At 48.4% G+C, this 27819-nt stretch overlaps 1 protein-coding gene across 1 annotated transcript; it reads right to left on the minus strand.

Annotated features, from left to right (window-relative positions):
* Positions 1-5906: 5906 nt before the first annotated feature.
* SSTR1 (somatostatin receptor 1) lies at positions 5907-7410 on the minus strand. The gene has a single exon (XM_039538959.1). It carries the CDS (start codon positions 7172-7174, stop codon positions 5966-5968), a length of 1209 nt encoding a protein of 402 aa, XP_039394893.1. The 5' UTR covers positions 7175-7410; the 3' UTR covers positions 5907-5965.
* Positions 7411-27819: the final 20409 nt, after the last annotated feature.

The following is a 27819-nucleotide window of genomic DNA, read 5'->3' on the forward strand; positions in this document are numbered from 1 at the left end:
GGAGGTGCCTGCCACTGCCTTGTCAGGAGAAGATGAGGAGGATATGCCTGGGACTAATGTGTCCTGGGGCAAGTCATGCTGGGGAGAGGGGGGGGTCCAGCTGCTCTAGGTCCACCATGCTAGGGGCATGGGCCTGAGCTGAGGGTAGGGCTGTCGCCTCCGATCCCCTGGGGGGGGTGGGGCACTGACAGTGGCCTCCGGGACCCAGGGTTCCGAGTGGGCAGAGCGAGAAGCCCCTTATGGGATGCCCTGGGCCTGATGGTATGCCCAAGGGGTCCAAAAAGGACCATTGTGGGGGTCACTGAGCAGGATCCTGCCCCTCATCATGCCATTGGCTGGCACTGTCCGTGTCTTGGTCATGGATGTGGTAGCCACTCTCTGCTTGGGATGACCTCGAGTTGGGGCGGGATGGCTAAGGTGGAGCTGATCGCTCATGCTGGGTCACACTGTCCTATGTTGTTGGCCCGTGCCACAGAGATGGAGATCAGCTCCGCAGTCTCGAGCGGTACCGCGACCTGGACTGGGACTGATGGTCATATCGGTGCCGGGAGGCAGATCTGGACCTCGATGAAGATCTACGGCCAGAGCAGTGCCGGGAACAACTCTGAGTAGCCCGGTGCCGGGATCGGTGCCGGGAGCTGGACCGGTACCGACCGTAATGGGAAGAAGATCTTCGTGAGGCGGAGCGGCGGCGCGAGTGCGACTGGCACCGAGATGGTGATCGGTGTTGGGACTACGAGTGGTGCCGTGGATGAGACTAGCGCCTGGATTGGGACTGGGACCGAGATCAGTGCCAACCCGTCTCGCTCTGTGACAGAGGGCGCATCATGGAGGGCTTCCCTTTCCAGGGAACAGCCCGCACCGGCGGTACTGAAGGTTGTGACGGTGCCGGCTCAGTGAGCACAATCAGGTCGCGAGCAGTGGAGAAAGTGTCCGGGGTGGAAGGCAGGCTGAGCTCGACCACGGTACGCACCAGGGAGCACTGGACTCAATGGCGCTTGTGGCACTGGAATCAATGGTGCCGGAGTTGGAGCCTTCATGGGGTGGTCTGGCTTGGGATGCTGCTCCAAGGGGGGCACAGGCGGTGCCGGCAACTGTACAGGAGCAGCAGGTTGTTTGTGCTGCCTCTTGGATCTCAGAGACAGCGAGCAGTGCCGCGCTGATAGCAGTGCCAGAGATGTCCGGTGCCAGGAGTCTGTGCCGGGTCATTCTGGTGCCGGAGGTGCAATTCGGACCAATGGCGTGGGGCCGAGGACATTGGGCTAAGTGCTGCTTCCATGAGGAGCTGCTTCAAACGAAAGTCCCAATCCGAGGCTTGAATGCCTTACAAATGCAGCACTTATCTGATTGATGTGATTTCCCCCAGGCACTTCAGACAGGTGTCGTGGGGGTCTCCTGTAGGCATCAGCTTGAGGCAGGCCGAGCACAGTTTGAAACTGGGAGCCCTAGGCATGAGCCCGGGTACCGGGAAGGAGGGAAGGGTAGAAATCCCTTATCTCCAATTATGATATACACTAACTACAAAAACTATTAACTACAACTAGAAACTGATAACAACTACTTTATAACAACTATCTACAGGTATAACGACCTAAGAGCTAGGTAAGTGGAGATCAGCTAAGCCGTGCTTCACAGTTCCAATGACCGTCACAGGCGGCAAGAAGGAACTGAGCGGGCGCTGGGTCGGCAGGGGCATATATCCGGTGCCACGGGGGTGCCGCTCCAGGGGGTGCCTCAGCCGACCCACTGAGTGTTGCTAGGGTAAAAATCTTCTGATGATCATGCACACAGCACGCGCGCACACCAAATTGGAATCGATATGAGCAAGCACTTGAAGAAATCTATGTTAAGATCCTACACCCCAGATGAGTGCCTCCCCTATGGCTCCATCAGGAAAATGGGGTTTATAGTCATACACAAAATACTCCAAATCTAGTGGATACCCATCATTACACATAGTGCCTAGAGGATCCACAAGAGGCCCTGCCACCCCTCTAGATGTCTTCTGCCTCTGCATCCATTCTGACTCCTGGCAACCCAACAGTGCCAGGCTGCAGTTGCCCTCAGACCTATCAATCAGATGTGAGTTCACAGATGATGCCGCTCTAGTTTATATAGTATTTCCTGGGGACACTTACTTGGGGGTGGGGAACAAAAGTCTTAATCTGAGCCTCATTTGGGTGGAGACAATACTGCAGAGGTGTCAGACTCGCCCCCCACGGTACACACCCTTGCTGAGAAAAATCAGTGTGAAGAGGGTCCCCTCTGTGTGTGGAACTATGAGACAACACAGGCCATGCTTACTCACTTCATCAAGTCTAAAAGTGCTTTTGAGAAACATCACTCACATTTTATAGGGGCCTTACCCTGCACTACTACTGTCAATGATAAAACTCACACTGAAGTCAATGGCACAGGGTCTGACCCTGCACCAACATATAAATTAGTATGAAACTTGTGATATGTTAGACAACTAAAAAATATGCCCTGTTGATGGTAAACAGTATTTATGCTTTTTGTGGGTAAAGGGGGCTATGTATAAATAAAATTATGTAGAATGCTAGAGAGAAATATTTCAGCTAAATGCTTGCTTCAGTGGTTGCTGAAGAGAACAGTTGTTTGGATCCTTTTTTATATGAAATTTTAACAAATTTTATTTGAAACAATACTGTTTTCTTATACATTTCACACCAGTTCCTGAAGGCATCTGTTTTTCCCCCCTCATATAGTTGTTGTTCTAATTAAGTGAGTAACAACTTTGATTGGACTACCTTCCTTTCCGCTGCAACATTATAATGCTATAGAGCTTTTGATCACTTCACTTACCATCAATGTGTAGCCACACTGAAGGTGAAAAATGGCAGCACCACACATTAGTTCAGGACAAGCAGTGAAGAATGTTGTATCCAGCTGGAACAACACAGTGCTTTAACTGGTGACCCTGGCACCGTGTTGACTGCTGACAAATTAGTTCAGTAATGAGGAGGAGGAAAGAATACCTTTTATTGTGTAACTAAGCACCGGATACTGCAACACCCTGGGTGGTCTCCCAGCTGAGTATTAGCACAGCTTGACTTTACTTAGCTTGGGAGAACTGAAATCAGAGAACACAAGTTGGTATGTCTGTAGAATTAAGTGCATGGGTATCGCAAGGTCCAATATCTTTGCACGAAGCCAAAGGAAACAAATAAACAACCTTTGCTTAGTGTCTCAAAGCTGAGTAGCAATTTTGTACTATTTTTTAAAAAACTAGTAATTGCAGAAAAACAATAAAAAGTAGATTGCAGAGTACTGTATAATATATCTTTTTATTAAGCTAACACTGCATTACAGTATTGCTGGGTAAAGTGACAGTATAAAAGCACTAGATTGATACCTTTTTAAGGAAACAATGACCACAATTTGAAATGAAGCTCTAAAAATGTAAACATGGCACCCTATGATTTTTGTCTGTTTTAAACAATGCAATGCCTGTCTTCAGTGAAATGTTAGTGAAGACTGTAAAAGAGAAATTTCTCTCTCTTTTTTTTAAACTATAAATGAAGGTAAAATTAGCAATTACCTTTAAAATTATTTGAAGGTCCTTTTTAAATGAGTGGTCCCCTAAAAAGTAAAAAGGAATAAAATCATACAGATTTTAAAGCATTTCACAAAATGTTTTAATAGGGATGTAACAGCATCCACATTAGCAATTATTTTTTAAACCAAAAGGGGATGAGCCAAAGCCCACTGAAGTCAGTGGGAGAGTTTCCATTCACTTCAATGGACTATGGATCAGGTCCTTGCTGAGATACTAGAATTTATACATTCATTTGACAATATCTGATGTTTTGGTGGGAGAGATTTGCAAAATGGCCTGATGCTTTTTGCTCCTAAGAAAAGTTCATGCTACAGTTCATCAAGGAACCATACTGAGCCCCCCAAAGAGCTAGACACATTAGTAAGTTAAGTATTAACTCTATTTGGATTCAACAAGTAATACAGCAATTAGTAGGCAGTGTTTACAGGTGTTTTAGGGTTTTATCCTTTTGCTTCCTATATCCAGTAGTTATTCCTATAATACACAGTGTGGTGCTAGACAGATGATTTGGTAAAAGTGTGCTAGCCCACTGTCTCTGACATTAGTTTTGTTTTAAGGAATGCAATAAAGAACAGTAAGCAGAATTGCTTGTGTCACCGTAATCTTTACTGATATGTCTAGGTTGGGATAATCTTTAAAGGGGGAACAAATGTTAGATTTCGCTTTCCATCATCATTTATCCAATAGGAAAGCACTGTTTTTCTATCAGAAAAATATTCTCAGTTTTGAAATGTGCATGATCAAAGTGAGAAGAGACAGGGAAAAGAATTGGTGTGGGGAAACAATGGAAAAAGAAGGCCTAGAAAAAGGTTATAATCTTTTTCTCCAGGAGGAGCCTTCTTGAACATCACCCTTTTAAAATGCACCCCCTTGTATGTGGCCGCCAAGACTTCAGTACATAGAATAAACTGCTTCAAAGAGAACATTTTCATGACACAGTAACAAAACAAAACAAAATTCTGAAATCAAACAACATATTAAGCACACACATAAAGACAATCAAAATCAAACATATATTGAAGCACCGGTAATGTAGCTTACACTGTTGATACATAAACCCCTTTCAGTTTAGGAGCGATGCAAAGTGGGGCTAGGTAACACCTATTATTAAACAGACAGGTGTATGTTTCTGATAAGTATTTCAAAGCCTGATGAACGATCGGCAATAAACCTTTCTTATTCTATGTGGTTCGAACTGCAAAAGCGGCCAGACCGACTGTCCTTCACAGCTTGCGCCTCTTTTATTCCCTGTAGAGTTGTTTCAGGTGAGCGTAACACGCACAGGACAATAGCTTCACAGTCTAGTGCTCCCTTTAAACTTCATTATTTGCACACCTCCCCGTCCAATACTCTGCTCCATGCGAGTCACGGGGCGGTGTATATCTCTCTCTTATCAGCAGCCTGCTGGGCAGCCCTGAGATAATGAAATAATCGCATTTCTTTCTTAGGAAGGGTTTTCGTTGCCATTTCCATAGGGATTGCCATTTCCCCTTGAGTGCCACTGAATGCCAAATCTCAATGGAGCTCAGTTCTAGTGGTTTGCGTCCCCCAACTCTCCCCCTCCCTTATCTTTTCACATTCTTACCGGAGAGAAAGAGAGAACTGAAGTTCTGTTCTATTTGAAATATGATTTATTGAGCTTGCCTGTCCCTTTTATAGGAGCTTTCCTCTCCCTTGTGTGGGATGAAGGTTTGTCTGCTCTTTCCCTGCAGCTGGGGGAAACGGACCTTTTCTAGTTCTACTGTGAACAGAAATCCTGTCTCCTTTTCCGATCAGTGTTGGTTTCAGCTAGGAAGGATTGGGTTAAATTGTGGCATGTAAACTGAGCGATTTCCTAGCTTTTGACAGAACATCGCCTCCTGTTTTATGGCTGCTAAGGGGCAAAGTCTGCAGCCAACAGTGTATCTTCCAAAGGGGTGGAACAATTAGACACCAAGCAACACGACCATGAAAAGAGCAGCACATCGATGTGCTACTACAATGGCAAGTGAACCAAAGGCGGGGGGGGGGGGGGGGGACGCGTACAAAAAGAAACAGAGAAAGTCAACAGGAGACCTCACTGACCCACACACACGCTGATCAAACACAACGGGGAGGAAGCAACAGACTGAGGAACCTAAAGTCCACCTGAGGGGCGCGCAGTTAATAATTGACTAGGGGGTAGTAGCATCAGCAAACACAACGCAATTGAAATACAGAGGGGGTGGGGTGAGGGGCAGAAGGCCAGGGAACACTTTGTTGTTCCTTTTCGTGCCCAACTCTGTTGTTTCCAAACAGAATAATAACCCCCCCACCCCCACTCCCACCCCCACCCTACCCGCCCGCAGTCCCCAGCTCCCGCCTGCCCTGCGCCTCGGGGGCGGCGGGAGGCTGCTATGCGCTTCCTCAGAGGGTGGTAATCCTGGAGGTGCAAGTGCCGTTCCTGTACATGCTCCCCGACTCCAAGTTGTCGGGGGGAAAGTCCTCCACGCTGTAGGCCCTGCTCTTCAGGGCGGTGGCGTAGTAATCGACGGGCTCCTCCGTGGCGTTGTCCATCCAGCTGAGGCACAGGAGCCGCTGGAAGGACCTCTTGAAGTTGTCCGAGAGGAAGCCGTAGAGGATGGGGTTGGCGCAGCTGTTGGCGTAGCCCAAGATGACGGAGAGCTGGCTGATGGTGGCGTCGTCCTGCTCCACGAAGACGTTGACCAGCTGCACGATGTAGAAGGGCATCCAGCAGATGACGAAGACCATCACCACCATCATGACCATGAGGGTGATCTTCCGCTCGGAGCGCTTGCGCTGCTGCCAGCCGGCCTTGAGCGCCACCATGCGCATCTTGGCGATGATGAGGATGTAGCAGAGGCAGATGGCCACCACGGGCAGCAGGAAACCCATCAGGAAGGTGTAGACCACGAAGACCACCAGCCACCGGTGGGTGGGCTCGGGCATGAGCATGTTGCAGGCCACCGTGCCGTCGCTGTTGGGCGCCGTGCTGGAGAAGATGATGATGGGCAGGATGATGAGGATGGAGAGCACCCAGACGCCCAGGTTGACCATCTTGGCCACGCTGGGCCGGCGGTAGCGGGCCGCCTTGATGGGGTGCACCACGGCGATGTAGCGGTCCACGCTGAGCACCGTCAGGCAGTAGATGCTGGTGAACATGTTGATGGCGTCCACGCTGAGCACCAGGCGGCAGAGCAGCGAGCCGAAGGGCCAGTGGCGCAGCAGGGTGGAGGTGACCAGGAAGGGCACGCTGAGCATCAGCAGCTCGTCGGCGATGGCCAGGTTGAGGATGTAGATGTTGGTGGCCGTCTTCATCTTGGCGTAGCGCAGGATCACGTAGATGACCATGGAGTTGCCGCACAGCCCCACCAGGCACACCACGGAGTAGATGAAGGAGATGAGGATGGCGCTGCCCTGCGAGTCGCTCAGGGTGCCGTTCGGGGCGCCGGACGAGTTCCTGCCGCCCGCCTCCATGCCCCCCGCCGCTGCCTCCCCCAGGACCCCGCCGGCGCTGCCGCTGCCACAGCAGCTCCCTCCGCTCGCGCCGCCGCTACTGCCGCTGCCTCCACCTGCACCGCCCGGGAGCCTGGGGCAGGTGCCATTGGGGAGCATCCTCAGCCCAGCCCTCCCCTCCCGCGGGCTCACAGCAGCCGGCGCTGGCCGCCCGCCCGGCTCGGCATGCTGGCGGAGCCGCGGCGCTGTCTCCCGCCCGAGCCTGGCATGGGGAGCGAGTGAGGTGCTGCCGCCGAGCCGAGCCGAGCGGCGTTAATTGCCGCTCTCCGGCTGGTGAATGATTAATAGGCAGCGGCGCGTCAGCAGCGACGAAAAGGAGGAGGGGAAACACCCCACCAGAAGGCGACGTAGGTGGGTGTCCTTCCCGCCCGGCCCCGAGCGCTCGGCGGAGCGTCAGGAGCTCAGCCCCCTCCCCGGCTCCGCACTGCTCAGCTCCCGCCCCGGCCACCTGCCTGGCAGTCGCGGCGCGGCGCGGGACCTGCTGGGCCGGCCGCTGCCTTAGCCCTGTGGCACGAGCCCGGCTCGTGGGCGCACAGAGACGCCCCCCCCAGCCGGGAGCGGGCACCAGCCCCCCACCCCAGCCATCCTGTGCCGACACACAGTGCCACCGCCACACACACACACCCTGCCCCTAGGCACAGCACCACCGCACACACACAGTGTCTGCCCCTACACACAGTGCCTGCCACCGCCCCTCCCCCCCACACACCCTGCCCCTAGGCACAGCACCATCGCACACACCCTGCCCCTACACAGTGCCTGCCACCGCCACACACACACCTTGCCCCTAGCCACAGCACCACCGCACTCACACACTGCCTGCCACCATCACCACACACACGGCCTGCCCCTAGATACAGCACCACCGCACACACACTGCCCCTACACACAGTGCCTGCCACCACCACACACACACCCTGCCCATAGATACAGCATCACTGTACACACACACACACCTTGCCCCTAGCCACAGCACCACCGTACACACCCTGCCCCATCACACACTGCCTGCCACCGCCACACACACTGCCTGCCCCTACACACAGTGCCACCACCAACACAGACACCCTGCCCCTAGCTACAGCACCACCGCACACACACTGCCCCTACACACAGGGTCTGCCACTGCCACACACACACACTGCCCCTAGGCACAGCGCTGCCATACACACCCTGCCCCTACACACAGTGCCACTGGCACCTCCACACACACACACACACCCACACCCCTGCCCCTAGGCACAGCACCGCCATACACAACCTGCCTACACACACACACACACACACACACACACCCCTCCACCAGCACCTCCACACACACCTCTAGCCCTACACACTGCATTACCTCCACACACCTACCTTGCCTCTACACACAGTGCCACCATCACATCCACACACACCCTGCCCCTACATGTGGCACCGCTACTACACGCCAACACATACCCATTCTATCACCTGTACACACACATACACACACGCCTCAGTATACATCACCAGCTACCCTTTCTATCACCACTAGACATGACACAACACCACTACATATCCACTACACAAACACACACCACTTACTAACTATTCCATTGACACCTCACACACCACCACATACCCTCCCTATTGCCACTACACACACATTGCCACCACTTACATAGACACACAGATTACTGCCACCTACCAGCACCACCTCACAGATGCAAACACCATAGTCGTTGCCCCACAAATACACACACACATCTACCTTCCTTGCATGCATATCATCAGCACCTACCTATTCCAACACACAAACTACATTTATACACATTCACACACTCCAACAAATCCACCACCACCACTATCTATGCACTACAGTACATACACATGACATATCATCATCATCATCTGCCCTCTCCAACACACACACTACTCTGGCAAGCATTTTCCTTTCATGACTGAGAAATAGTTCATAGTGATTATATTATATATATAAATAAACAGTGATGCTATGGTAAAAATCTGTTTCTGTTGGACAAACGATGTCTCTAATTGCACATGATTTCTGTGTGTGCAACATAGTCTGTGACTATTGGGAATTGTGTGGGTTTATTTTCTTCATTTTGATTTCTGTTCCAATATAATAATGAATTTAGCGAGCAGGATTTGCAAATTATCTTAATATTCATAGGCTATTATTGTACATGAGCATTTTAGCGATTAATTGAGTCTTTAAATAGTATACCGTTTATTTTAAATATTTTTGGATATTTACTACATTTTCAAATATATTTATTTCAATTTCAACACAGAATACAAAATGTACAGTGCTCACTTTATATTTATTTTTATTACAAATATTTGCACTGTAAAAAACAAAAAAAAATATTTTTCAGTTCACCTAATAAAAGTACTGTATTGCAATCTCTTTATCATGAAAGTTGAACTTACAAATGTAGAATTATGTACAAAAAACCTGCATTCAAAAATAAAACAATGTAAAACTTTAGAGCCTACAAGTCCACTCAGTCCTACTTCTTAGTCAGCCAATCACTCAGACAAACAAAGTTGGTTACAATTTGCAGGAGATAATTCTGCCTGCTTCTTGTTTACAATGTCACATGAAAGTGAGAACAGACGTTTGCATGGCACTGTTGTAGCTGGTGTTGCAAGATATTTACATGCCAGATGTGCTAAAGAGTCATGTGTTCCTTCATGCTTCAACCACCATTCCAGAGGACATGCTTCCACACTGATGATGGGTTCTGCTTGATAACGATCCAAAGCAGTGCAGACTGGTGCATGTTCATTTTCATCATCTGAGTCAGATGCCATCAGCAGAAGGTTGATTTTCCTTCTTGGTGGTTTGGTTTCTGTAGTTTCCGCATCAGAGTGTTGCTCTTTTAAGACTTCTGAAAGCATGCGCCAAACCTTGTCCCTCTCCGATTTTGGACGGCACGTCAGATTCTTGAAACTTGGGTTGAGTGCTGTAGCTATTTTTAGAAATCTCAGATCAGTACCTTCTGTGTGTTTTATCAAATCTGCCATGAAAGTATTCTTAAAATGAACATGTTCTGGGTCATCATCCGAGACTGCCAGAACATGAAATATGTGCAGAATGTGGGTAAAACACACAATGTGGGTAAAAAATGTGGGTAAAAAATCCGAGCAGGAGACATACAATTCTCCTCCCAAGGAGTACAGTCACAAATTTAATTGATGCATATTTTTGTAAATGAGCATCATAAGCATGGAAGCATGTCCTCTGGAATGGCTGCCAACGCATGAAGGGGCATACTAATGTTTAACATATCTGGCATGTAAATACCTTGCAATGCTGGCTACAAAAGTGCCATGTGAACACCTGTTCTCACTTCCAGGTGACATTGTAAATAAGAAATGGGCAGCATTATCTCTTGCAAATGCAAACAAACTTAACAGAACCAAAACTGAGTTCCTTATTTTTCTTATCAAATTCTCTTTTCTTACTCAGCTTCATAGTTGTGGATAACAGCAGTATCCCTCCTATCACTCAGGCTCATAATCCATAGATAGACCAGATTAAGTGACCAAGAAATCAAGGCAGAGTAAGAAAGATGGTCACGAGAACACTGCCATTGTGGGAAGGGCCTTTAAAGAGAAAACAATCACATTTACAAGCTTCCAAACTACTTTATTTGCAAAGGAAGCAGTTTCTCTTTTCCAAGTGTTACATCTTCTGAGCAGTCAGGAAGCAATTCCACCTCCCAAGAAGGCACAATTCAGTGGGGGATGAGAGTACACCTAAATCACCTTTGCATCTTCCACATTCTGGCCTTACCAGCTTGCCTGCCCAGTCCTAGGCATAAGTTAGAGCAGCCCTATGGGCTGTTCTGATTTACAGTGACTTCTCACAGCCTCCAATGAGCGGCTCAACAAATTTAGACTAGTAAGAGCACAAAGCAGCTATACCACAATCTGGCCTTTTCCCTCTTACTCCAGCTACTTCTGTAGCATGGCCCTAGACCAGGAACTGTGCAAGGGAGCTGTGTAGGGCTATTATACTGGCCCTGCACCACCTGGAGAACACCTCTATGTCAGTGGTATTCTCTGTGGAAGTGGTTAAGAAAACTTTGTAGCACATTTATGGAGGCTGAGCCCCAGTGGAGTCAGAATTAGGGCCCCAGAGCGTATTCTTTGTTAATGGAAAAATACAGTTGACACAGGGCTTGGCTACACTTGCAAGTTGCAGCGCTGGTAGAGACTTTCCAGCGCTGCAATTACACCCCGTCCACACCTGCAGGGCACAACCAGCGCTGCAACTCCCTGGCTGCAGCGCTGGCTGTACACCTGGCCAGGTTGGGGTGTAGCGATTGCAGCGCTGGTGATCCAGCGCTGCTCATCAAGTGTGGACACACACCAGCGCTTTTATTGGCCTCCGGGGAATAAGGAGATATCCCAGAATGCTTTTAACTAAAATTACTCCCTTTGTTTTGTTATGCAGCCTGTCTTTGTTTTGTTGTGAACCTGCTAATCAGCTCCTGTTTGCTGTGATCAATCTGTGAACAATCAAATGAGATCCTCCTCCCTGTTGTGAACAGCTCTGTGGAGCTCCTCCGTTGCCGCTGCTGCTATCTAAAAAACAAACATAGCTCCTGTTTGCTGTGATCATCTGTACCTGGCTGTAAACAATCAAATGAGAGGCAGGCAGGGAAACAGGGGGGAGTCGTGCAGGCTGTTTGCAATTAAGAGTTAAGACTAAGGGGTCAGAAAAATGTTCTGATTTTTCAAGTCAGGAAGCTAAACACACAGTGTTGGCTCCAAAAATCCCCTCTCTCTTTCCCCCCTCCCTGTCACACTACCCCCACTCACCCCCTCTTTGAAAAGCACATGTGGCCACTTGAATGCTGGGATAGCTGCCCATAATGCATCACTCCCAACAGCGCTGGAAATGCTGCAAATGTGGCCACACACCAGCGCTGGTAGCTGTGAGTGTGGCCACACACCAGCGCTGCTCCTACACAGCTGGATGACCAGCGCTGCAAACCGTAAGTGTAGCCAAGCCCACAGACACCTTCTAGTTTAATTTATTTATAGTACTGTAGGTGTATTTTTAAGAGACATATTAGGTGGCAAAAATCAAGTGCAATTTATAAATTGCAGCTGCATCAACTCATGTGTTGAACTCCAGCCAATTATGTTTAAAACCTCCGCCAGACAGTTTTGCTCTAACAGCCAAAAGACTCCACAATTCAAAAGTAAGGTACATGTATGTAAAAAAAAAAAGCCTTATTTAGGGCTCTAATTTTGTGCCCACAATTAATTGCTAGCACAAATTATAGCATTTAGATATTTAATGGCCTAATTTGAGCTGCAAAAAGTCTATAGTTCTGTTTCACTTATTTCTTTGTAGTGCTGGGATTATATATGAACAGTAGTTGTCAATAATATCCTGACTATTTGCAGCTCCTTACTGCTGTAACAGGCCTTGAAACTGCTCTAATTAGTATAATCCCAGTCACACCAGGCTGCTCTGCAAACCCTGAAAAGATGTTGATGGGCTGAATACTTTTGGTGGGTTCCCACTAAATAATTTTACAAAACTTCCCGTCCTCAAACTGTAGATGCCTGATACAATATTCAAAGACAATGAAGCATAAATCTTATTTTATGGGCGATTGCTCCTTTGCAACCATTATTACAGGATTGTCTTAGGAATTATTTGAATTAGAATGTGTTTGGTATAAGTTATGTAGTTTTTTTTAATAAAATCTATGCATTTTTCATAATGTTATGATACAAAAGAGAATTTATAAACATTTAAATCTCATAGGTGCAAATTTTAAGCTGATTTATACCCCGTGAAACCCATTGCATGGATTGTGAGCCAGTTGAGATTTTGGCTTTTGAGTAATGACAAAAAAAATTTTTTTTAAGTCTTCCATTTGATCAAATGAGTGTACGGGTATTTTAGTTGTCCTGGATCTCTGATTAACATTTTACTTTTAGCACAGGGCCTGAACTTTACATCATTTCTACTGGTGGTTGACAACAAAATTAAAATATACAGATGGAAGTGATTCATTTTGATAATGGTATGTTTGAAAGCTTTGACTCCCAAAAGGAAAAGTCTGTCTTTTTACACTTGATTGAGAAATTAGCATCTATTTTGTAACAAAAAGGATGATATAAACCAAATTAGTGAGAGACAGGGTCAAGCTGGGGTTTAGTGGTTGTGACGGGGTAGGAAGAGGGGTGGATTGACCTGGGAATGTCATTTAGTTTTACTGGGACTGTCTGCATGGCGGGATGGGAGAGCAGGGGATGACTTTAGGTGAGGGCTGGTACCTGAGCCTGTAACCTGAGCCAGGAAGGGGGGTGGGGCGAGTTGACACCTGGACAAAGGGAGAGGGGGAGAGAAGGATGGGGAGAGAGCCTGCTGGAGGGGTTTTGGTTTCAGTTTTGGGCTGGCTGGGAAGAGGCAGGGAACCCCAAGTCTGGGGTCTAAGATCCTTGCCCCCCAGAGGGACCTGACTGAGGAGTCCTGGTGGTACCTAGAAGCCCTGCTTGAGACTGTGTTCCTGTCGTCTAATAAACCTTCTGTTTTACTGGCTGGCTGAGAGTCACAGTGAATCGCAGGAAGTGTGGGGTGCAGGGCCCTGACTCCCCCACACTCTGGGACAGTGGTCAATAAGTGGCTTTTTACTCTCTCCATCCAGATGTGTTTATTTCAGCTTTAGTAAGTGAAAAGCATTCAGATCAGATTGCTGAAAAAAGCTATGCTATTTTACAATACTTGCCATTTCATTTCTTTTGCTACTATAGTAGTTAATAACCTGCATAGCCCACCATTATTAAAATAATTATCTGCCAGAGTGATACAACAAACTGTTCTATGCCATTAATTGTTTAAGAAAACTGAGAACTGATTATATATGCTGACAGCATGCTTTCTAAACCATCTAGAGGAAGTTCCCTCCCAAAAGTAGTGACAATAAAAGGGAAAGGACCCTTCCGATCTCAATTATGCATGTTTAAATTTGAGCAACTATTGACTGCATTGGAGTTACTTAGATTGACATTGGGCTAACAGAGTTTGGAACTTTGATCTGTAAGCACTGCCTACACTACAAAAATTACTTGTTGCTGGCATTTGGGGTTAGCAATTGGTGCAGCTGAAGGGCTGCTGAATATGGTTTAGCTACAAATGTAGCCAAGAACAAATGATGTCTAGCATATATTCAGAAAGCCGGGTTAAAATCTGTTTGGAGCAAAGCAGACAGCCAGACAGAAAATCTTTTCACTGATCATTTAACATAGCTGAGGGATGAAAAGAGCCAGAGAGGTGTGTGTAATTTACAGTTAATACATTGTATTTGTGAGGTGTGATCATAGAACAGTCAGTTTAAAATGGAAGTGTCATAACCTCCTTTGAGGTTATAGATCTGCAGGCTTTAACTTTATCCACAAGAGCACCACATTATAATCCATGTGCTAATTGTGCTGCATAATGGCCATTTTAATTATTATTAATAATGGCCATTTAAAAATATTATGCAATTTTTATTTTTTTCTCTTTTTGCTTTTTCCTGAGTGTTCTTATGATTTTACTGTCTCCCTGATGTGTAACCTTTGGGGGCAGGGAGTTGCTTAGGGTACGTCTACACTACAGGATTATTCCGATTTTACAGAAACCGGTTTTGTAAAACAGATTGTATAAAGTCACGTGCATGCAGCCACACAACGCACATTAATTCGGCGGCGTGCGTCCATGGTCCGAGGGTAGCGTCGATTTCTGGAGTGTTGCACTGTGGGTAGCTATCCTGTAGCTATCCCATAGTTCCTGCAGCCTCCCCCCCTTGGAATTCTGGGTTGAGGTACCAGTGCCTGATGGGGCAAAAATCATTGTCGCGGGTGGTTCTGGGTACAGCCTCACCCCTCCCTCCGTGAAAGCAGCAGACAACCGTTTCATGACTTTTTTCCTGGGTGAACTGTGCAGATGCCATAGCACAGCAAGCATGGACCCTGCTCAGCTCAATACCGCAATCGTGGATGTTTTAAATACCTCGAGCATTCTCGTGTAGTCTATGCTGAACCAGGACCTGCAAAGCCAGGCAAGGAGGCGGCGGCGGCTACGGCAGCGCGGTGATGAGAGTGATGAGGACATGGACACAGAATTCTCTCAAACCGTGGGCCTCTGCGCTTTGGAGATCCTGATGGTAATGGGGCAGGTTCTAGCCATTGAACGCCGATTTTGGGCCCGGGAAACAAGTACAGACTGGTGGGACCGCATAGTTTTGCGGGTGTGGGACAATTCGCAGTGGCTGCGAAACTTTCACATGCGTAAGGGCACTTTCATGGAACTTTGTGACTTGCTTTCCCCTGCCCTGAAACGCCATAATACCAAGATGAGAGCAGCCCTCACAGTTGAGAAGCGAGTGGCAATAGCCCTCTGGAAGCTTGCAACGCCAGACAGCTACCGGTCAGTCGGGAATCAATTTGGAGTTGGAAAATCTACTGTGGGGGCTGCTGTGATGCAAGTAGCCAAAGCAATCATTAAGCTGCTGCTACGAAAGGTTGTGACTCTGGGAAATGTGCAGGCCATAGTGGATGGCTTTGCTGCAATGGGATTCCCTAACTGTGGGGGGGTGGTAGATGGAACCCATATCCCTATCTTGGCACCGGAGCACCAGGGCACCCAGTATGTAAACCGCAAGGGGTACTTTTCAATGGTGCTGCAAGCACTGGTGGATCACAAGAGATGTTTTACCAACATCCACGTGGGATGGCCGGGAAGGGTTCATGACGCTCGTGTATTCAGAAGCACTACTCTGTTTAAACGGCTGCAGGAAGGGAATTACTTCCCAGACCAGAAAATAACAGTTGGGGATGTTGAAATGCCTGTTGTTACCCTGGGGCACCCAGCCTACCCCTTGATGCCATGGCTCATGAAGCCATACACAGGCAGCCTGGACAGTGGTCAGGAGCTGTTCAACTACAGGCTGAGCAAGTGCAGAATGGTGGTAGAATGTGCTTTTGGCCGTTTAAAGGTGCGCTGGCGCACGTTACTGACTTGCTCAGACCTCAGCCAAACCAATGTCCCCTTTGTTATTGCTGCTTGCTGTGTTCTCCACAATCTCTGTGAGAGTAAGGGGGAGACCTTTATGGCGGGGTGGGAGGCTGAGGCAAATCACTTGGCCGCTGATTACGCGCAGCCAGACACTAGGGAGATTAGAATAGCACACCAGGAAGCGGTGCGCATCAGAGAAGCTTTGAAAACGAGCTTCGTCACTGGCCAGGGTAGGGTGTGACTGCTGTGTTTGTTTCCCCTTGATGAACCCCCACCCACCTTGATTGAATCATTCCCTGTAAGCAACCCACCCTCCCCTTTCAATTACAGCTTGCTTAAGGAAATAAAGTCACTATCGTTTAAAACTCATGTATTCTTTATTAATTCATTATAAAAAGAGGGAGATAACTGAGAAGGTAGCCTGGGTGTGGTTTGGGAGGAGGATAGGATGGAAGGAAAAGGCCACTAAAAAAATTTCACAGTAATGACAGCCTTTTGGTTGGGCTGTCCACGGGGGTGGAGTGGGCGGGTGCACGGAGCCTCCCCCTACGCGTTCTTACACGTCTGGGTGAGGAGGATTTGGAACATGGTGAGGGGTGAGGGTGGTTATACAGGGGCTGCAGCAGCACTCTGTGATCCTGCTGCTGTTCCTGAAGCTCCATCAGACGCTGGAGCATGTCAGTTTGATCACGCAGCAGCCCCAGAGTTGCAGCCCGCCACCGCTCTCATCATCCTCTCATCTCGAGCGTCCCTCCTGTCCTCATGTACACTGGCATCTTTCCTGTAATTTGATACCACCTCCTTCCACTCATTCAGATGAGCTCTTTCCTTGCGGGTTACTTCCATGATATCCGAGAACATTTCATCTCGCGTCTTCTTTTTCCTCCACCTTATCTGAGCTAGCCTTTGGGATGGAGTAGGGAGGCTTGAAAAATTTGCAGCTGCATGAGGGAGGGAAAAATGGGAGAGAACTATTTAAAAAGATACATTTTACAGAACAATGGTTATACTCTTTCACAGTGAACAACACTATTCATCTTACATTCACATGTGATTTCACTACAAGGTCGCATTTTGCATCTTAATATTGAGTGGCTGCGGCTCTGGTGTTACAGATCTCACAGACACAGGTCCGGGCATCAGAATTCAGCTTGCATGCGGCCACGGTAAGCCACTGTCTTTCGGCTTCTGCAGCCTTCATATATACACAGTACTTTACCCCTCCCCCCACCGCATGGCTGGTATCATGCAAGCTCACTGCTAATCACCCCCCTTCCCCCCGCCCCTCCCCACCGCGTGGCTGGTAGCTGGGAAGATCCCTGCTAGCCAAACGCGAAAAAGCTCATTGCTATTTCACTCCTCCCCTCCCCCCGCTTGGCTACGTGCAAGGAAGGATTTTTTTTTAAATCAGCAGGCCACGAGCCCAGTAGGAAAATGGGCATCTCTGTCCCCTTAATTAAATTCCTGATTTTCAACCAGGTTACCCTGAACGATATCACTCTGCTGAGGATAACACAGCGAGATAAAGAACGGATGTTTCTGGAATGCCAGCAATCACCGGGACCATACGCAGCTATGCTTTGTCATGCAATGATACCCGATTACTTGCTACATGCATGGCGTGGTAAAGTGTCCTACGATGGTGGACGGAACAAGGCTGCCTTGCCCAGAAACCTTCTGCAAAGGCTTTTGGAGTACCTCCAGGAGCGCTTCATGGAGATGTCCCTGGAGGATTTCCGCTCAATCCCCAGACATGTTAACAAACTTTTCTAAGTAACTTTACTGGCTGCGAATGCATCCCAAGTCCTCAGGGCAAATCAATCATTAAAAAACGCTTGCTTTTAAACCATGTTTTATATTTACTTCCATGGCTTCATTGTCTGGGATAGTGGCTTGGGAGGGTAATTCCATTTGGGTCAGAAAAAGCTCCTGGCTGTTGGGGCTAACGGAGTGCTGTGTGCTCTCTGCAAGCTCGTCCTCCTCTTCTTCATCGTCATCTTCCCCGTCCGCAGAATCCTCAGCCATGGCTGAGATTACAACCCCCACCTCGGAATCCATGGACGGGGTGGGGTAGTTGTGGCGCAGCCCCCTAAAATTGCATGCAGCTCAGCGTAGAAGCGGCATGTTTTTGGCCCTGCACTGGACCTTCCGTTTGCTTCTTTGGTTTTCTGGTAGGCTTGTCTGAGCTCCTTAACTTTCACTCTGCACTGCACTGAGTCCCTGCTGTGGCCTTTTTCCATCATAGCCTTGGAAATTTTTTCAAATACTTTTTCATTTCGTCTTTTGGAACGCAGTTCTGTTAGCACTGAATCCTCTCCCCATACAGCGATCAGATCCAGTACCTCCCATGCAGTCCATGCTGGAGCTCTTTTTCAGTTCTCAGGAGACTGCATTGTTACCTGTGCTGATGAGCTCTCCATGCTGGGCAAGCAGAAAATGAAATTCAAAAGTTCGCGGGGCTTTTCCTGTCTACCTGGCCAGTGCATCCGAGTTCAGATTGCTGTCCACAGCAGTCACAGTGGTGCACTGTGGGATACCACAAGGAGGCCAATACCGTCGATTTGCGGCCACACTAACCCTAATCCGATATGGTAATACCGATATTAGCGCTACTCCTCTCGTTGGGGAGGAGTACAGAAACCGGTTTAAAGAGTCCTTTATATCGATATAAAGGGCCTCGTTGTGTGGACGGGTGCATCGTTAAATCGGTTTAATGCTCCTAAAATCGGTTTAAACGCGTAGTGTAGACCAGGCCTCACTGTGCTACAAAGGCTCCATGATAAACTCCTTAATGTCTTCATTTTGAAGAACTGTGCACAAATAAAATAATTGGCTTCAAGTGCATCACAAAAAAAAGTGGCAATTTTTCAATCATTTGAGGAGGGATGAAAACATTTAAATTTACACCACTGAAACATATGCTTATGGAAATAAACATTCTCAAAGGTTCTGTGAATATAGCTCTGTTAAATTCCTTAGAAGGGCTACTCAACAGGATGGGCTGCACCTGGGTGAGGTGTTGGCTGGGTACACAGCCCTAACTGAACCTGATGCCCAGCTGGGAAGAAAGAGGCTGTGTTTGTACAAAGCTGGGGAGAAGAGAGCAGAAAGAGGCTGCAGGGGAGAGAGTTGGTAGTCACTCTCCGGGTTGAGAGAAGGGAGTAGGAGGAAGCCTAGGAAAAACAGCAGCATGAGTGAGACCACATGGACCTGAGCTGCTGATTGTAGGGTCCCTAGGTTGGAACCCAGTGTAGAGGGTAAGCCTGGGTTCCCCTACCAGCTACTGAGGGAGTGGCACAGACAGGGCAGTGGACTTTGAAGACTGCTTGAGGTGGCTTGTTTAGAGGGACTTTGATACCCCAAAAAGGGAGAAAACTATAGTGATCTGGCCAGAGGTCCAAGCCACAAAGAGGAAACACTGCAGCTCGTGGGGCATGAGAGATTGGAACAAGGTTTGGAGAAATTGCAGTAGGAGGTGTCAAAGCAGTGGTGAGCTAATCCCCAGATGAACCCCAAGGTGCCACAATGGTGAGTGGACTAAACCCAGTGACCAGCTCCTTTAAATGTTCAACAGCTGCAGTCCAATCATAAGTTTAAGCACTGCCTGTAATGCTTAAAGTTGTCATTTTAAATCACTGAGTCAGAAAGTACCTTTCAATGTAGTTATTACAAAAATAGAGTTTCAGAAGAGACTTGTGTCATCTAGTCCATTCCCTCTGCCAAAGCATTTCCCTACAGTATCGTCTCCTGGACTTGGTCCCATCTAGTTTTAAATAACTCATTCAATGTGCTTCTCTCACTTTCTCCACAGTAATCAGTTCTTTTTAAATGTAGGCGGACTGTATGCCATTTGCCAATGTGAGCTGTATAAACTCAAGAGCTTGTCTCTCTCACCAACAGAAGTTGGTCCAATAAAAGATATTGCCTCACCCAACTTGTCTCTCCAATATCCTGGGACCAACATGGCTATACCAACACTGCTCACTACTACTTTTTTCTTTTTTTTCTTTTTAGCAGCCCTGGTCACAGAGAATAACCACTTCACTAAATATACAACCAGAAGGAGAGGATTATCAGTTGTGGAGGGAATGGAATGGCATTGGGGGAATTCATGTTTCCATACAAATAGCTTTAAATGAAGTAGAAAATATTGTTCTAGAAGCAGGGAACATTATGATTTTATAGACTAGCTATGCTGTATGATGCACAATGAAGTTATTACTGGTTTCATTAAGTTTGCAGCAACCACTCTGAATGTGTAAGCTGACAGGGTGATGACGGACAGTCTGGCAGTACCAATTGAGATGGGGACCACAGGAGGGGGAAATGGAGAGGGAACAGGCAAAGGAGGAGCAGCAGGGTCAACATGAGGGGCCCCACCCACCTTATTCCCTGCCATGATCAATGGGGATGGGAACGAACACCAGGGGCAGGGGGAGGGGGAAAGGGAAGGGTCGGCCGCTCCTCCCCGCTAGGCTGCAGATGGAAGAGGAGGGGGAGGGCACGGGGGCACCTACCAAGGTAGGGAAGGAGGATTGCAGTCACCGACACCAGATGGGATTACCAGCTCCTCTGGCTGCACTGGCGGGGGGTGTGTGTGTGTGACTATAATGTCATTGGGGAGTGTGATGAATACTGGGGTTCAATGGAAAAGGGGGAGCACAAGCACATAGGAGGGGGATGTGAGTACATGGAGCAGGGGGGCTAGCTGGGGCAGGGGTACCACAGAGAGGGAGGGGAGAAGCAAACAGGCTGGAAATAGGCTGGGGAGAGGGCTAGCAAATGAAAAGGACTAGCACCAGGGACTGTGGCAGGGCATCAAACAAACAACACTCCCAAGGGAAAAGGGTGGGGCAGGCAAACAAACTGAAGCTACTGGGGGCTAGGGCAAAAAAAGGGGGGAAATGGGCAGCAAGCGGCAGGCAGTAAGGGGAAAGGGGGGAAACTGCTGCAGGGAGACTGGTGGGCAAGGCAAAGGATGGGAAAGTCCACCAGCTGAGAGCAGCAGGAGAGGCAAGGGCCAGTCCAAGGGGAGGGAGGAGGCACATGCGCCCATCTGTGCTGGCAAACGCAGTTCTCTGCTGGCTGCTGCCACAGGCCCAAGTGGTAGAAAAGGAGCAAGGCAGGCAGTTGAGTCTCGGAGTAAGGAGTGGAGGAAGATGGTAAGTTAGGGTGGTGGAGGGGGCAGCAGTGGTGGGGGGGGTAGAGGGGACTGATGGATCAGGGGGTAGGCTTCATGCCACACCGCCTGTCTCCCCACAGCAACAGTTGATACCCCCACCACAAGAGCAAAGTTTAAAAGTTACTCAGTCCTTCAGGAGGCCCCCTCCACAGTGTCCTGCAGGGTTCCCACACGCTCCTCTAGCAACAAAGGTCTCCTTCTTCCTCCTCAAGGCTCCCAGGCAGCAAAGGCAGCAGCACCAGCAGGGCATCTGGTAAACAGGCAGGAAGGACCCCTGAGGTGGTGGCAGCAGAAGCAGGCCAGCCCCCCACCCAGGAGCAGCAGCAAACAGGGAGTCCATTGGCCGGCAAGGCAGCAGGTGTGTGTGGAGGGGGGTGTCTGGCCCTGATGAGAAGCTGAGGCAGCAAGAGCACTGGGCCCAGCAGCAAGAGAGTGGTCTTACTGCTGGCTGTCTTACTGATAAGTCAGACTCCTGATGGATTAGTGATTGATACTAGATGCTAGTCAATACTTGGTGTCTTAATGGATAAAGCTCTCACCTTTCATCTGTAAAACTAACAGGTTTGACCTGCACTTTCCCATATGTTTCTAATTTTAGTGTGCTCTGCTGAGATCAGAGCTGAGCAGTTACCAAACTAAACAATTCAAATTGCTTTAGATCTGTCAAGCTTTAGATCTGTCAAACAAGACAATTTCCTCTTGTTACTACAGAGTTCAAGACCAAGACATACATTTAGGCTTAGTTCTGCAAGGTGCCAAGCGTCTCCTGCAAGGTGCTGAGCAGTCTTAATTTACACTAGGCTGTCAAAGTGAATTGAGGGCACTATACACATTGCAGGAAATGCTCAGCTCTTTGCAGGATCCAACCCTAAGAGGGAAATGTGGGGGTAGTAGCGTTACTTTTGAGTACCCGGACATGGGCGAGTGCTCTGCTGAAAGCCCCTCCTCCGGTAGTAGTGTTACTATTATCTGAGATCTTTGCTGGATGATACAAGCATGATTTCATCTGCAGGTTCTGTCAATCTCTTAAGCCTCTTAAAAAAATACAGCCCACTCTTCTTACATGTGTATAGTTAGTCATAAATTCCTACAGAGACAAGGTGGGTGAGATAATTTTTATTGGACCAATTTCTGTTGGTGAGAGAGACAAGCTTTTGAGCTTACACAGACCTCCTGTTCAGGTCTGGGAAACATACTCAGATTGTCACAGCTAAATATAAGGTGTTTAAGTAGCTGACAGATATTTCAAGGGACTGTTCAAGGTGAGGTGGCCCATTAACACCCCTCCAGGCATTGGGGGGGGGGAGAAGTGAGGAGTGGGAAAGGCAACTGGTGGGGGGTTGTTGTAGTAAGTCATAATTCCAGTGTCTCTATTCAGTCAATGATTTTTAGTGTCTAGCAAAGTTATTAATTTAAGGTCCCAGCCTCATCTTTTGAAATTGTTGTGTATGTTTCTTTTGAGGATGAGGACTGAAGGTCAGCTATAAAGTGATTGCTTTGTGAAAAGTGTTCACCCACAGATGACAGGGTGTTTTTTGTCTTTTAGCATTTTCTTACACGAGTTCATTCAAGCGTGAAAAGATTATTTCACCCACATAGTTGTTAATGGGGCATTGTAAGGGTCCGTGTATGGGTCCCCTTGTCAGGTGAGGGGTCGCTCTTCGCCTTCGGGGCACCTGGGAACTAGGCCGCCCCACTACAGGTGGCTGAGTAGCAGTTCAGTCTTAAGGTCCATGCCCTAGATCAGGGGGGGCAACAGGCAGTAGCCCTGGGCTCAGACCCTCAGGCAGGGGCTGAGCAGACAAACAGTACTTTGAGCCGAGCCCTAGGTCAGGGCTGAGCAAACAAGCAGCAGTTCAGGGGCTCAGACCCTCTGGCCGGGGCTGAGCTAACAAGCAGCAGTTCAGTTTGTCAAAGCCCAAGCCCTAGCTCAGGGCAGGGCAGCAACAGGTACAGGGCTCAGACCCTCAGGCAGGGCTGAGCAGGAACTGGTAAGTCCAGGCTTCTAAGCCTGAGCATTGGGGGTAAAGGGGGGGACTGCCACCCATGAGTAGGGAGTGGCAGGGGGGACACAGGCCCACCCACTCCACTGCATCCCAGCCCGGGACCCTAGCAGCAGCATGGATCCGCTGCAGTGAGTGGGGATCCTGGCCGCAACACACTGACATAGGCTTAGAGTCTGCTGCAGCCAGACTGGGGTCGGCTATCCCCAGGCCACTTCCAATCTCCCCCTCCACTGGTACCTGTGTTGTCGTGGCTTCGGCAGGGGGTCCACCAGCATCGGCTCCTCAGGATACAGATGCACGGGAGGGCTCAACTCCTCCTCTGGGTAGTGGGAGCGGGGTAGGCTCGGCCAGTCCACCTCAGGGTACCAGGCTCGGTTCAGCAGGAGCTCAGGCACTCACATCTGTCCTCTCCAGCAGCCAGGGCACAACTGAGCGTTGGGGCCGGGACTTTATACTTCCTGTCCCGCCCCTTGACTTCCAGGGGGCGGGGACAGGTGGCGACTCCGCCCACTTCGGCGGCCATTCTGGCTCGGCCCTTTCAGGTGCTGCTGGGAGCCAGGCCGCCTCACTACAGGCATCTACTGCACAGGATTTTGTGATAGGCATGTGTGTAGGATCTGTGAATTTTGTATTATGGGGCGGGGGTGTTAATCATTGTGTAAGTGGAGATATGTCTGCAGGTTTTGCAACTGTTGTTCTTTGAGTTGGTGTGTCTTGGTCTATGGGGAGCTTGCTTCTGGTGATGAGTGTGGAGAGGTTGGAGAGTTATTTGAAGACCAGAAGAGGGGCTTCAGGAAAGATTTCGTTCAGGCTGGAGTCCTCATTGAGTATAGGTTGTAATTGTCTGGTGATACCCCATATGGGTTCTAGTGTGGGGTGGTAGGTGACAACTAGTAGTGTGCAGTCTGAGGGGGTTTTATTTCTGAATTGCAGCAGGTTCTGTATTGAAGCCGGGTATCTGGGTGGTCCGTTCCATTATGCAATCTACTTCTCTGGTGGAGTGTCCTCATTTTGGATGAAGGTATGTTAAGGTATATATCCCAGACTTTCTCCTTGGGGCATGTTCTGTGGTATCTGAGTGCCTGGCTATAGATAACAGCTTTTTTGGTGCACCCCAGGATATTATAGATTTGGGAGTGACATAGCTACAACAACACTGCATTCATAAATTCCTTTAAGTTATAGACTCTATTTTGATCATTATCATGGAAGCCATTGGCCAGGGCTGCAAGCTGGATGAGATAGCAGCTTAAAATGCACAGAAGCAGTGTTTGGCTGGGCCAAAGGATAAGAAGCTGTGTAACAGCAGCTAAGGAAATGCAGTCTCTCTCAAAAAAGTTATCAATGAAGTGAAGAGAAAATGAATTTCATAACAGCAATAGCTGATCTTCTGCCTCTTTTTCACTGCCTAATTTAATTAGGATGTTTCTGAGCAAGATGTGCACTTGAGTAGAGTTTATTTTCTACCAAAGTGCATTCTGCAACTGTTTGTATAATATTTGGTTCCTGAGGTTTTTTTGTGTTGCATTGATTTTTTTTTTAACTGCATACCCTTATAGTAGTCTGCAGTTATTTATTTTCTCTATCATAAGAAGAGCAATGAATAATCCTGAAATATGTGCTCTACCTTTGTACATTGGTATGAATCCATCATAATATATCCTTGTTATGCTTATCTGGGGAGACTAAGGGTATGTCTACACTACGAGATTATTCCGATTTTACAGAAACCGGTTTTTTAAAACAGATTGTATAAAGTCGAGTGCACGTGGCCACAATAAGCACATTAATTCAGCGGTGTGCGTCCATGTATGGAGGCTAGCATCGATTTCCGGAGCGTTGCACTGTGGGTAGCTATCCCGTAGCTATCCCATAGTTCCTGCAGTCTCCCCCGCCCATTGGAATTCTGGGTTGAGATCCCAGTGCATGATGGGGCAAAAACAGTGTTGCGGGAGATTCTGGGTAAATGTCGTCACTCAATCCTTCCTCTGTGAAAGCAACGGCAGACAATCACTTCACGCCCTTTTTCACCTGGATTGCCCTGGCAGACGCCATAGCATGGCAACCATGGAGCCTGTTTTGCCTTTTGTCACTGTCACCGTATGTGTACTGGATGCTGCTGACAGAAGCGGTACTGCAGTGCTACATAACAGCATTCATTTGCCTTTGCAAGGTAGCAGAGACGTTTACCATCCCTATTGCACTGTCTGCCATTGTAAATTGGCAATGAGATGATGGTTATCAGTCATTTTGCACCGTTTGCATTTGGAAATTGGCGATGACGGTTATCAATCCTTTTGTACCGTCTGCTGCTGTCATGGGTGCTCCTGGCTGGCCTCGCTGAGGTCGGCCGGGGGCGCATGAACAAAAATGGGAATGACTCCCTGGGTCATTCCCTTCTTTATGTTTTGTCTAAAAATAGAGTCAGTCCTGCCTAGAATATGGGGCAAGTGTACTAGAGAACCAGAGAGCACAGCCGCTCCATGTCAGAGCCCCAGAGATCCTGCAGAAATGATGAGCTGCATGCCATTCTAGGGGGTGCCCCTGCAACAACCCCACCTATTGCTTCCCTCCTCCCCCAACCCTCCTGGGCTACCATGGCAGTGTCCCCCCCCATTTGTGTGATGAAGTAATAAAGAATGCAGGAATAAGAAACACTGAGTTTTTAGTGAGATAAAATGAGGGGGAGGCAGCCTCCAGCTGCTATGATAGTCCAGGCAGGACATTAAAGGGGGGGGGGGAGAGGAGCACAGCCTCCCACTCCTATGATAGTCTAGGCAGTACAGAATCTTTTCTTTAGACATGAAAGGAGGGGGGGGGGCTGATGGAGCTCAGCCTCCAGCTGCTATGATGAGGACAGTTACCAATCCTTTTGTACCATCTGCCGGGAATGACCAGAAGTCATTCCTATTTTTACCCAGGCGCCCCCGGCTGACCTCACCGAGGCCAGCCCGGAGCACTCATGGGCTGATGATGACGATGGATAGCAGTCATATTGTACCGTCTGCCACCGGGAAGGGGATGCTGGTGTTCAGCGCTGCAGCACCCCATCTACCAGCAGCATGCAGTAGACATAGGGTGACATTGAAAAAAGGTGAGAAACCATTTTTTTCCCTTTTCTTTTGGGGGGGGGAGGGAAGGGTGTAAATTGACGACATACACCCTGAAACACCCGGGAAAATGTTTTTGACCCTTCAGGCATTTGGAGCTCAGCCAAGAATGCAAATGCTTTTCGGAGACTGTGGGGACTGTGGGATAGCTGGAGTCCTCAGTACCCCCTCCCTCCCTCCATGAGTGTCCATTTGATTCTTTGGCTTTCCGTTACGCTTCTCACGCAGCACTGGGCTGAATCCCTGCTGTGGCCTCTGTCTATCATAGCCTGGAGATTTTTTCAAATGCTTTGTCATTTAGTCTTCTGTAATGGAGCTCTGATAGAACAGATTTGTCTCCCCAAACAGCAATCAGATCCAGTATCTCCCGTACGGTCCATGCTGGAGCTCTTTTTGGATTTGGGACTGCATCGCCACCCGTGATGATCAGAACTCCACGCTGGGCAAACAGGAAATGAAATTCAAAAGTTTGCGAGGCTTTTCCTGTCTACCTGGCCAGTGCATCCGAGTTCAGATTGCTTTCCAGAGCGGTCACAATGGTGCATTGTGGGATACCGCCCGGAGGCCAATACTGTCGATTTGCGGCCACACTAACCCTAATCCGACATGGCAATACCGATTTCAGTGCTACTCCTCTCGTCGGGGAGGAGTACAGAAATTGGTTTAAAGAGCCCTTTATATCGATATAAAGGGCCTCATTGTGTGGATGGGTGCAGGGTTAAATCGGTTTAACGCTGCTAAATTTGGTTTAAACGCATAGTGTAGACCAGGCCTTATTTCATCTCTCGGATGAGCTTTTTCATCTGTCCACTTATATGTCTGAATCCCCATTGCCATAGCATCTGAGCACCTATTTCTATTTAAACATGGAAATAACAAATGCAGTATTCCCTCCCTCTGTCTTCCTTCCCAGCTTGTAGGAAAAATAGCTTGATGATTATAGGGGATTATTTATCCCAGGGTCCCTAGCATATAAGTAGTGCTCCTCAGAGACAGAGAAAATGCCTGCAAGGTAGAAGAGGATGTTTTCTTATCTAAGAACAGACAGTCAGTGAAGAGTACTCAGCATTCTATAGGATAACTGGAATATATCTGGTAGAAACTGAAGCTATTATTGTCACAAAATTATCTTCCAATGTCCTCATCACCATATCCATTCAGCAATCACTCTACCATTATGGCCCTTGATGTGCATAGAAGGTTACACTGAAGCACTGTTGAGGATTGTGTTGGTAGTATGTCTTCTAGAGGAGCAGCCAGGGCCCACAAGTGACATGATTTTGGTGGGGCTAGTCTCAAGATGATGTGAGAAGCTCAAACCTGTCTGCATTTGAGTCCTCTGATTGGCTGTCCACTCCACTTGTCTGCCTGCAGACAACCAGAGCTGCTGCAGGCAGAACTGTCTCCACTCCCTTTTTCCAGTGCAACCC

This window comes from Mauremys reevesii, linkage group 4 (assembly GCF_016161935.1).
Source record: "Mauremys reevesii isolate NIE-2019 linkage group 4, ASM1616193v1, whole genome shotgun sequence".
Classification (NCBI taxonomy): Eukaryota; Metazoa; Chordata; order Testudines; family Geoemydidae; genus Mauremys; species Mauremys reevesii.

Excerpts from the sequence above, each read along its gene's own strand:
- SSTR1 (XM_039538959.1), bottom strand. The coding sequence starts at position 7,174 with ATGCTCCCCAATGGCACCTGCCCCAGGCTCCCGGGCGGTGCAGGTGGA.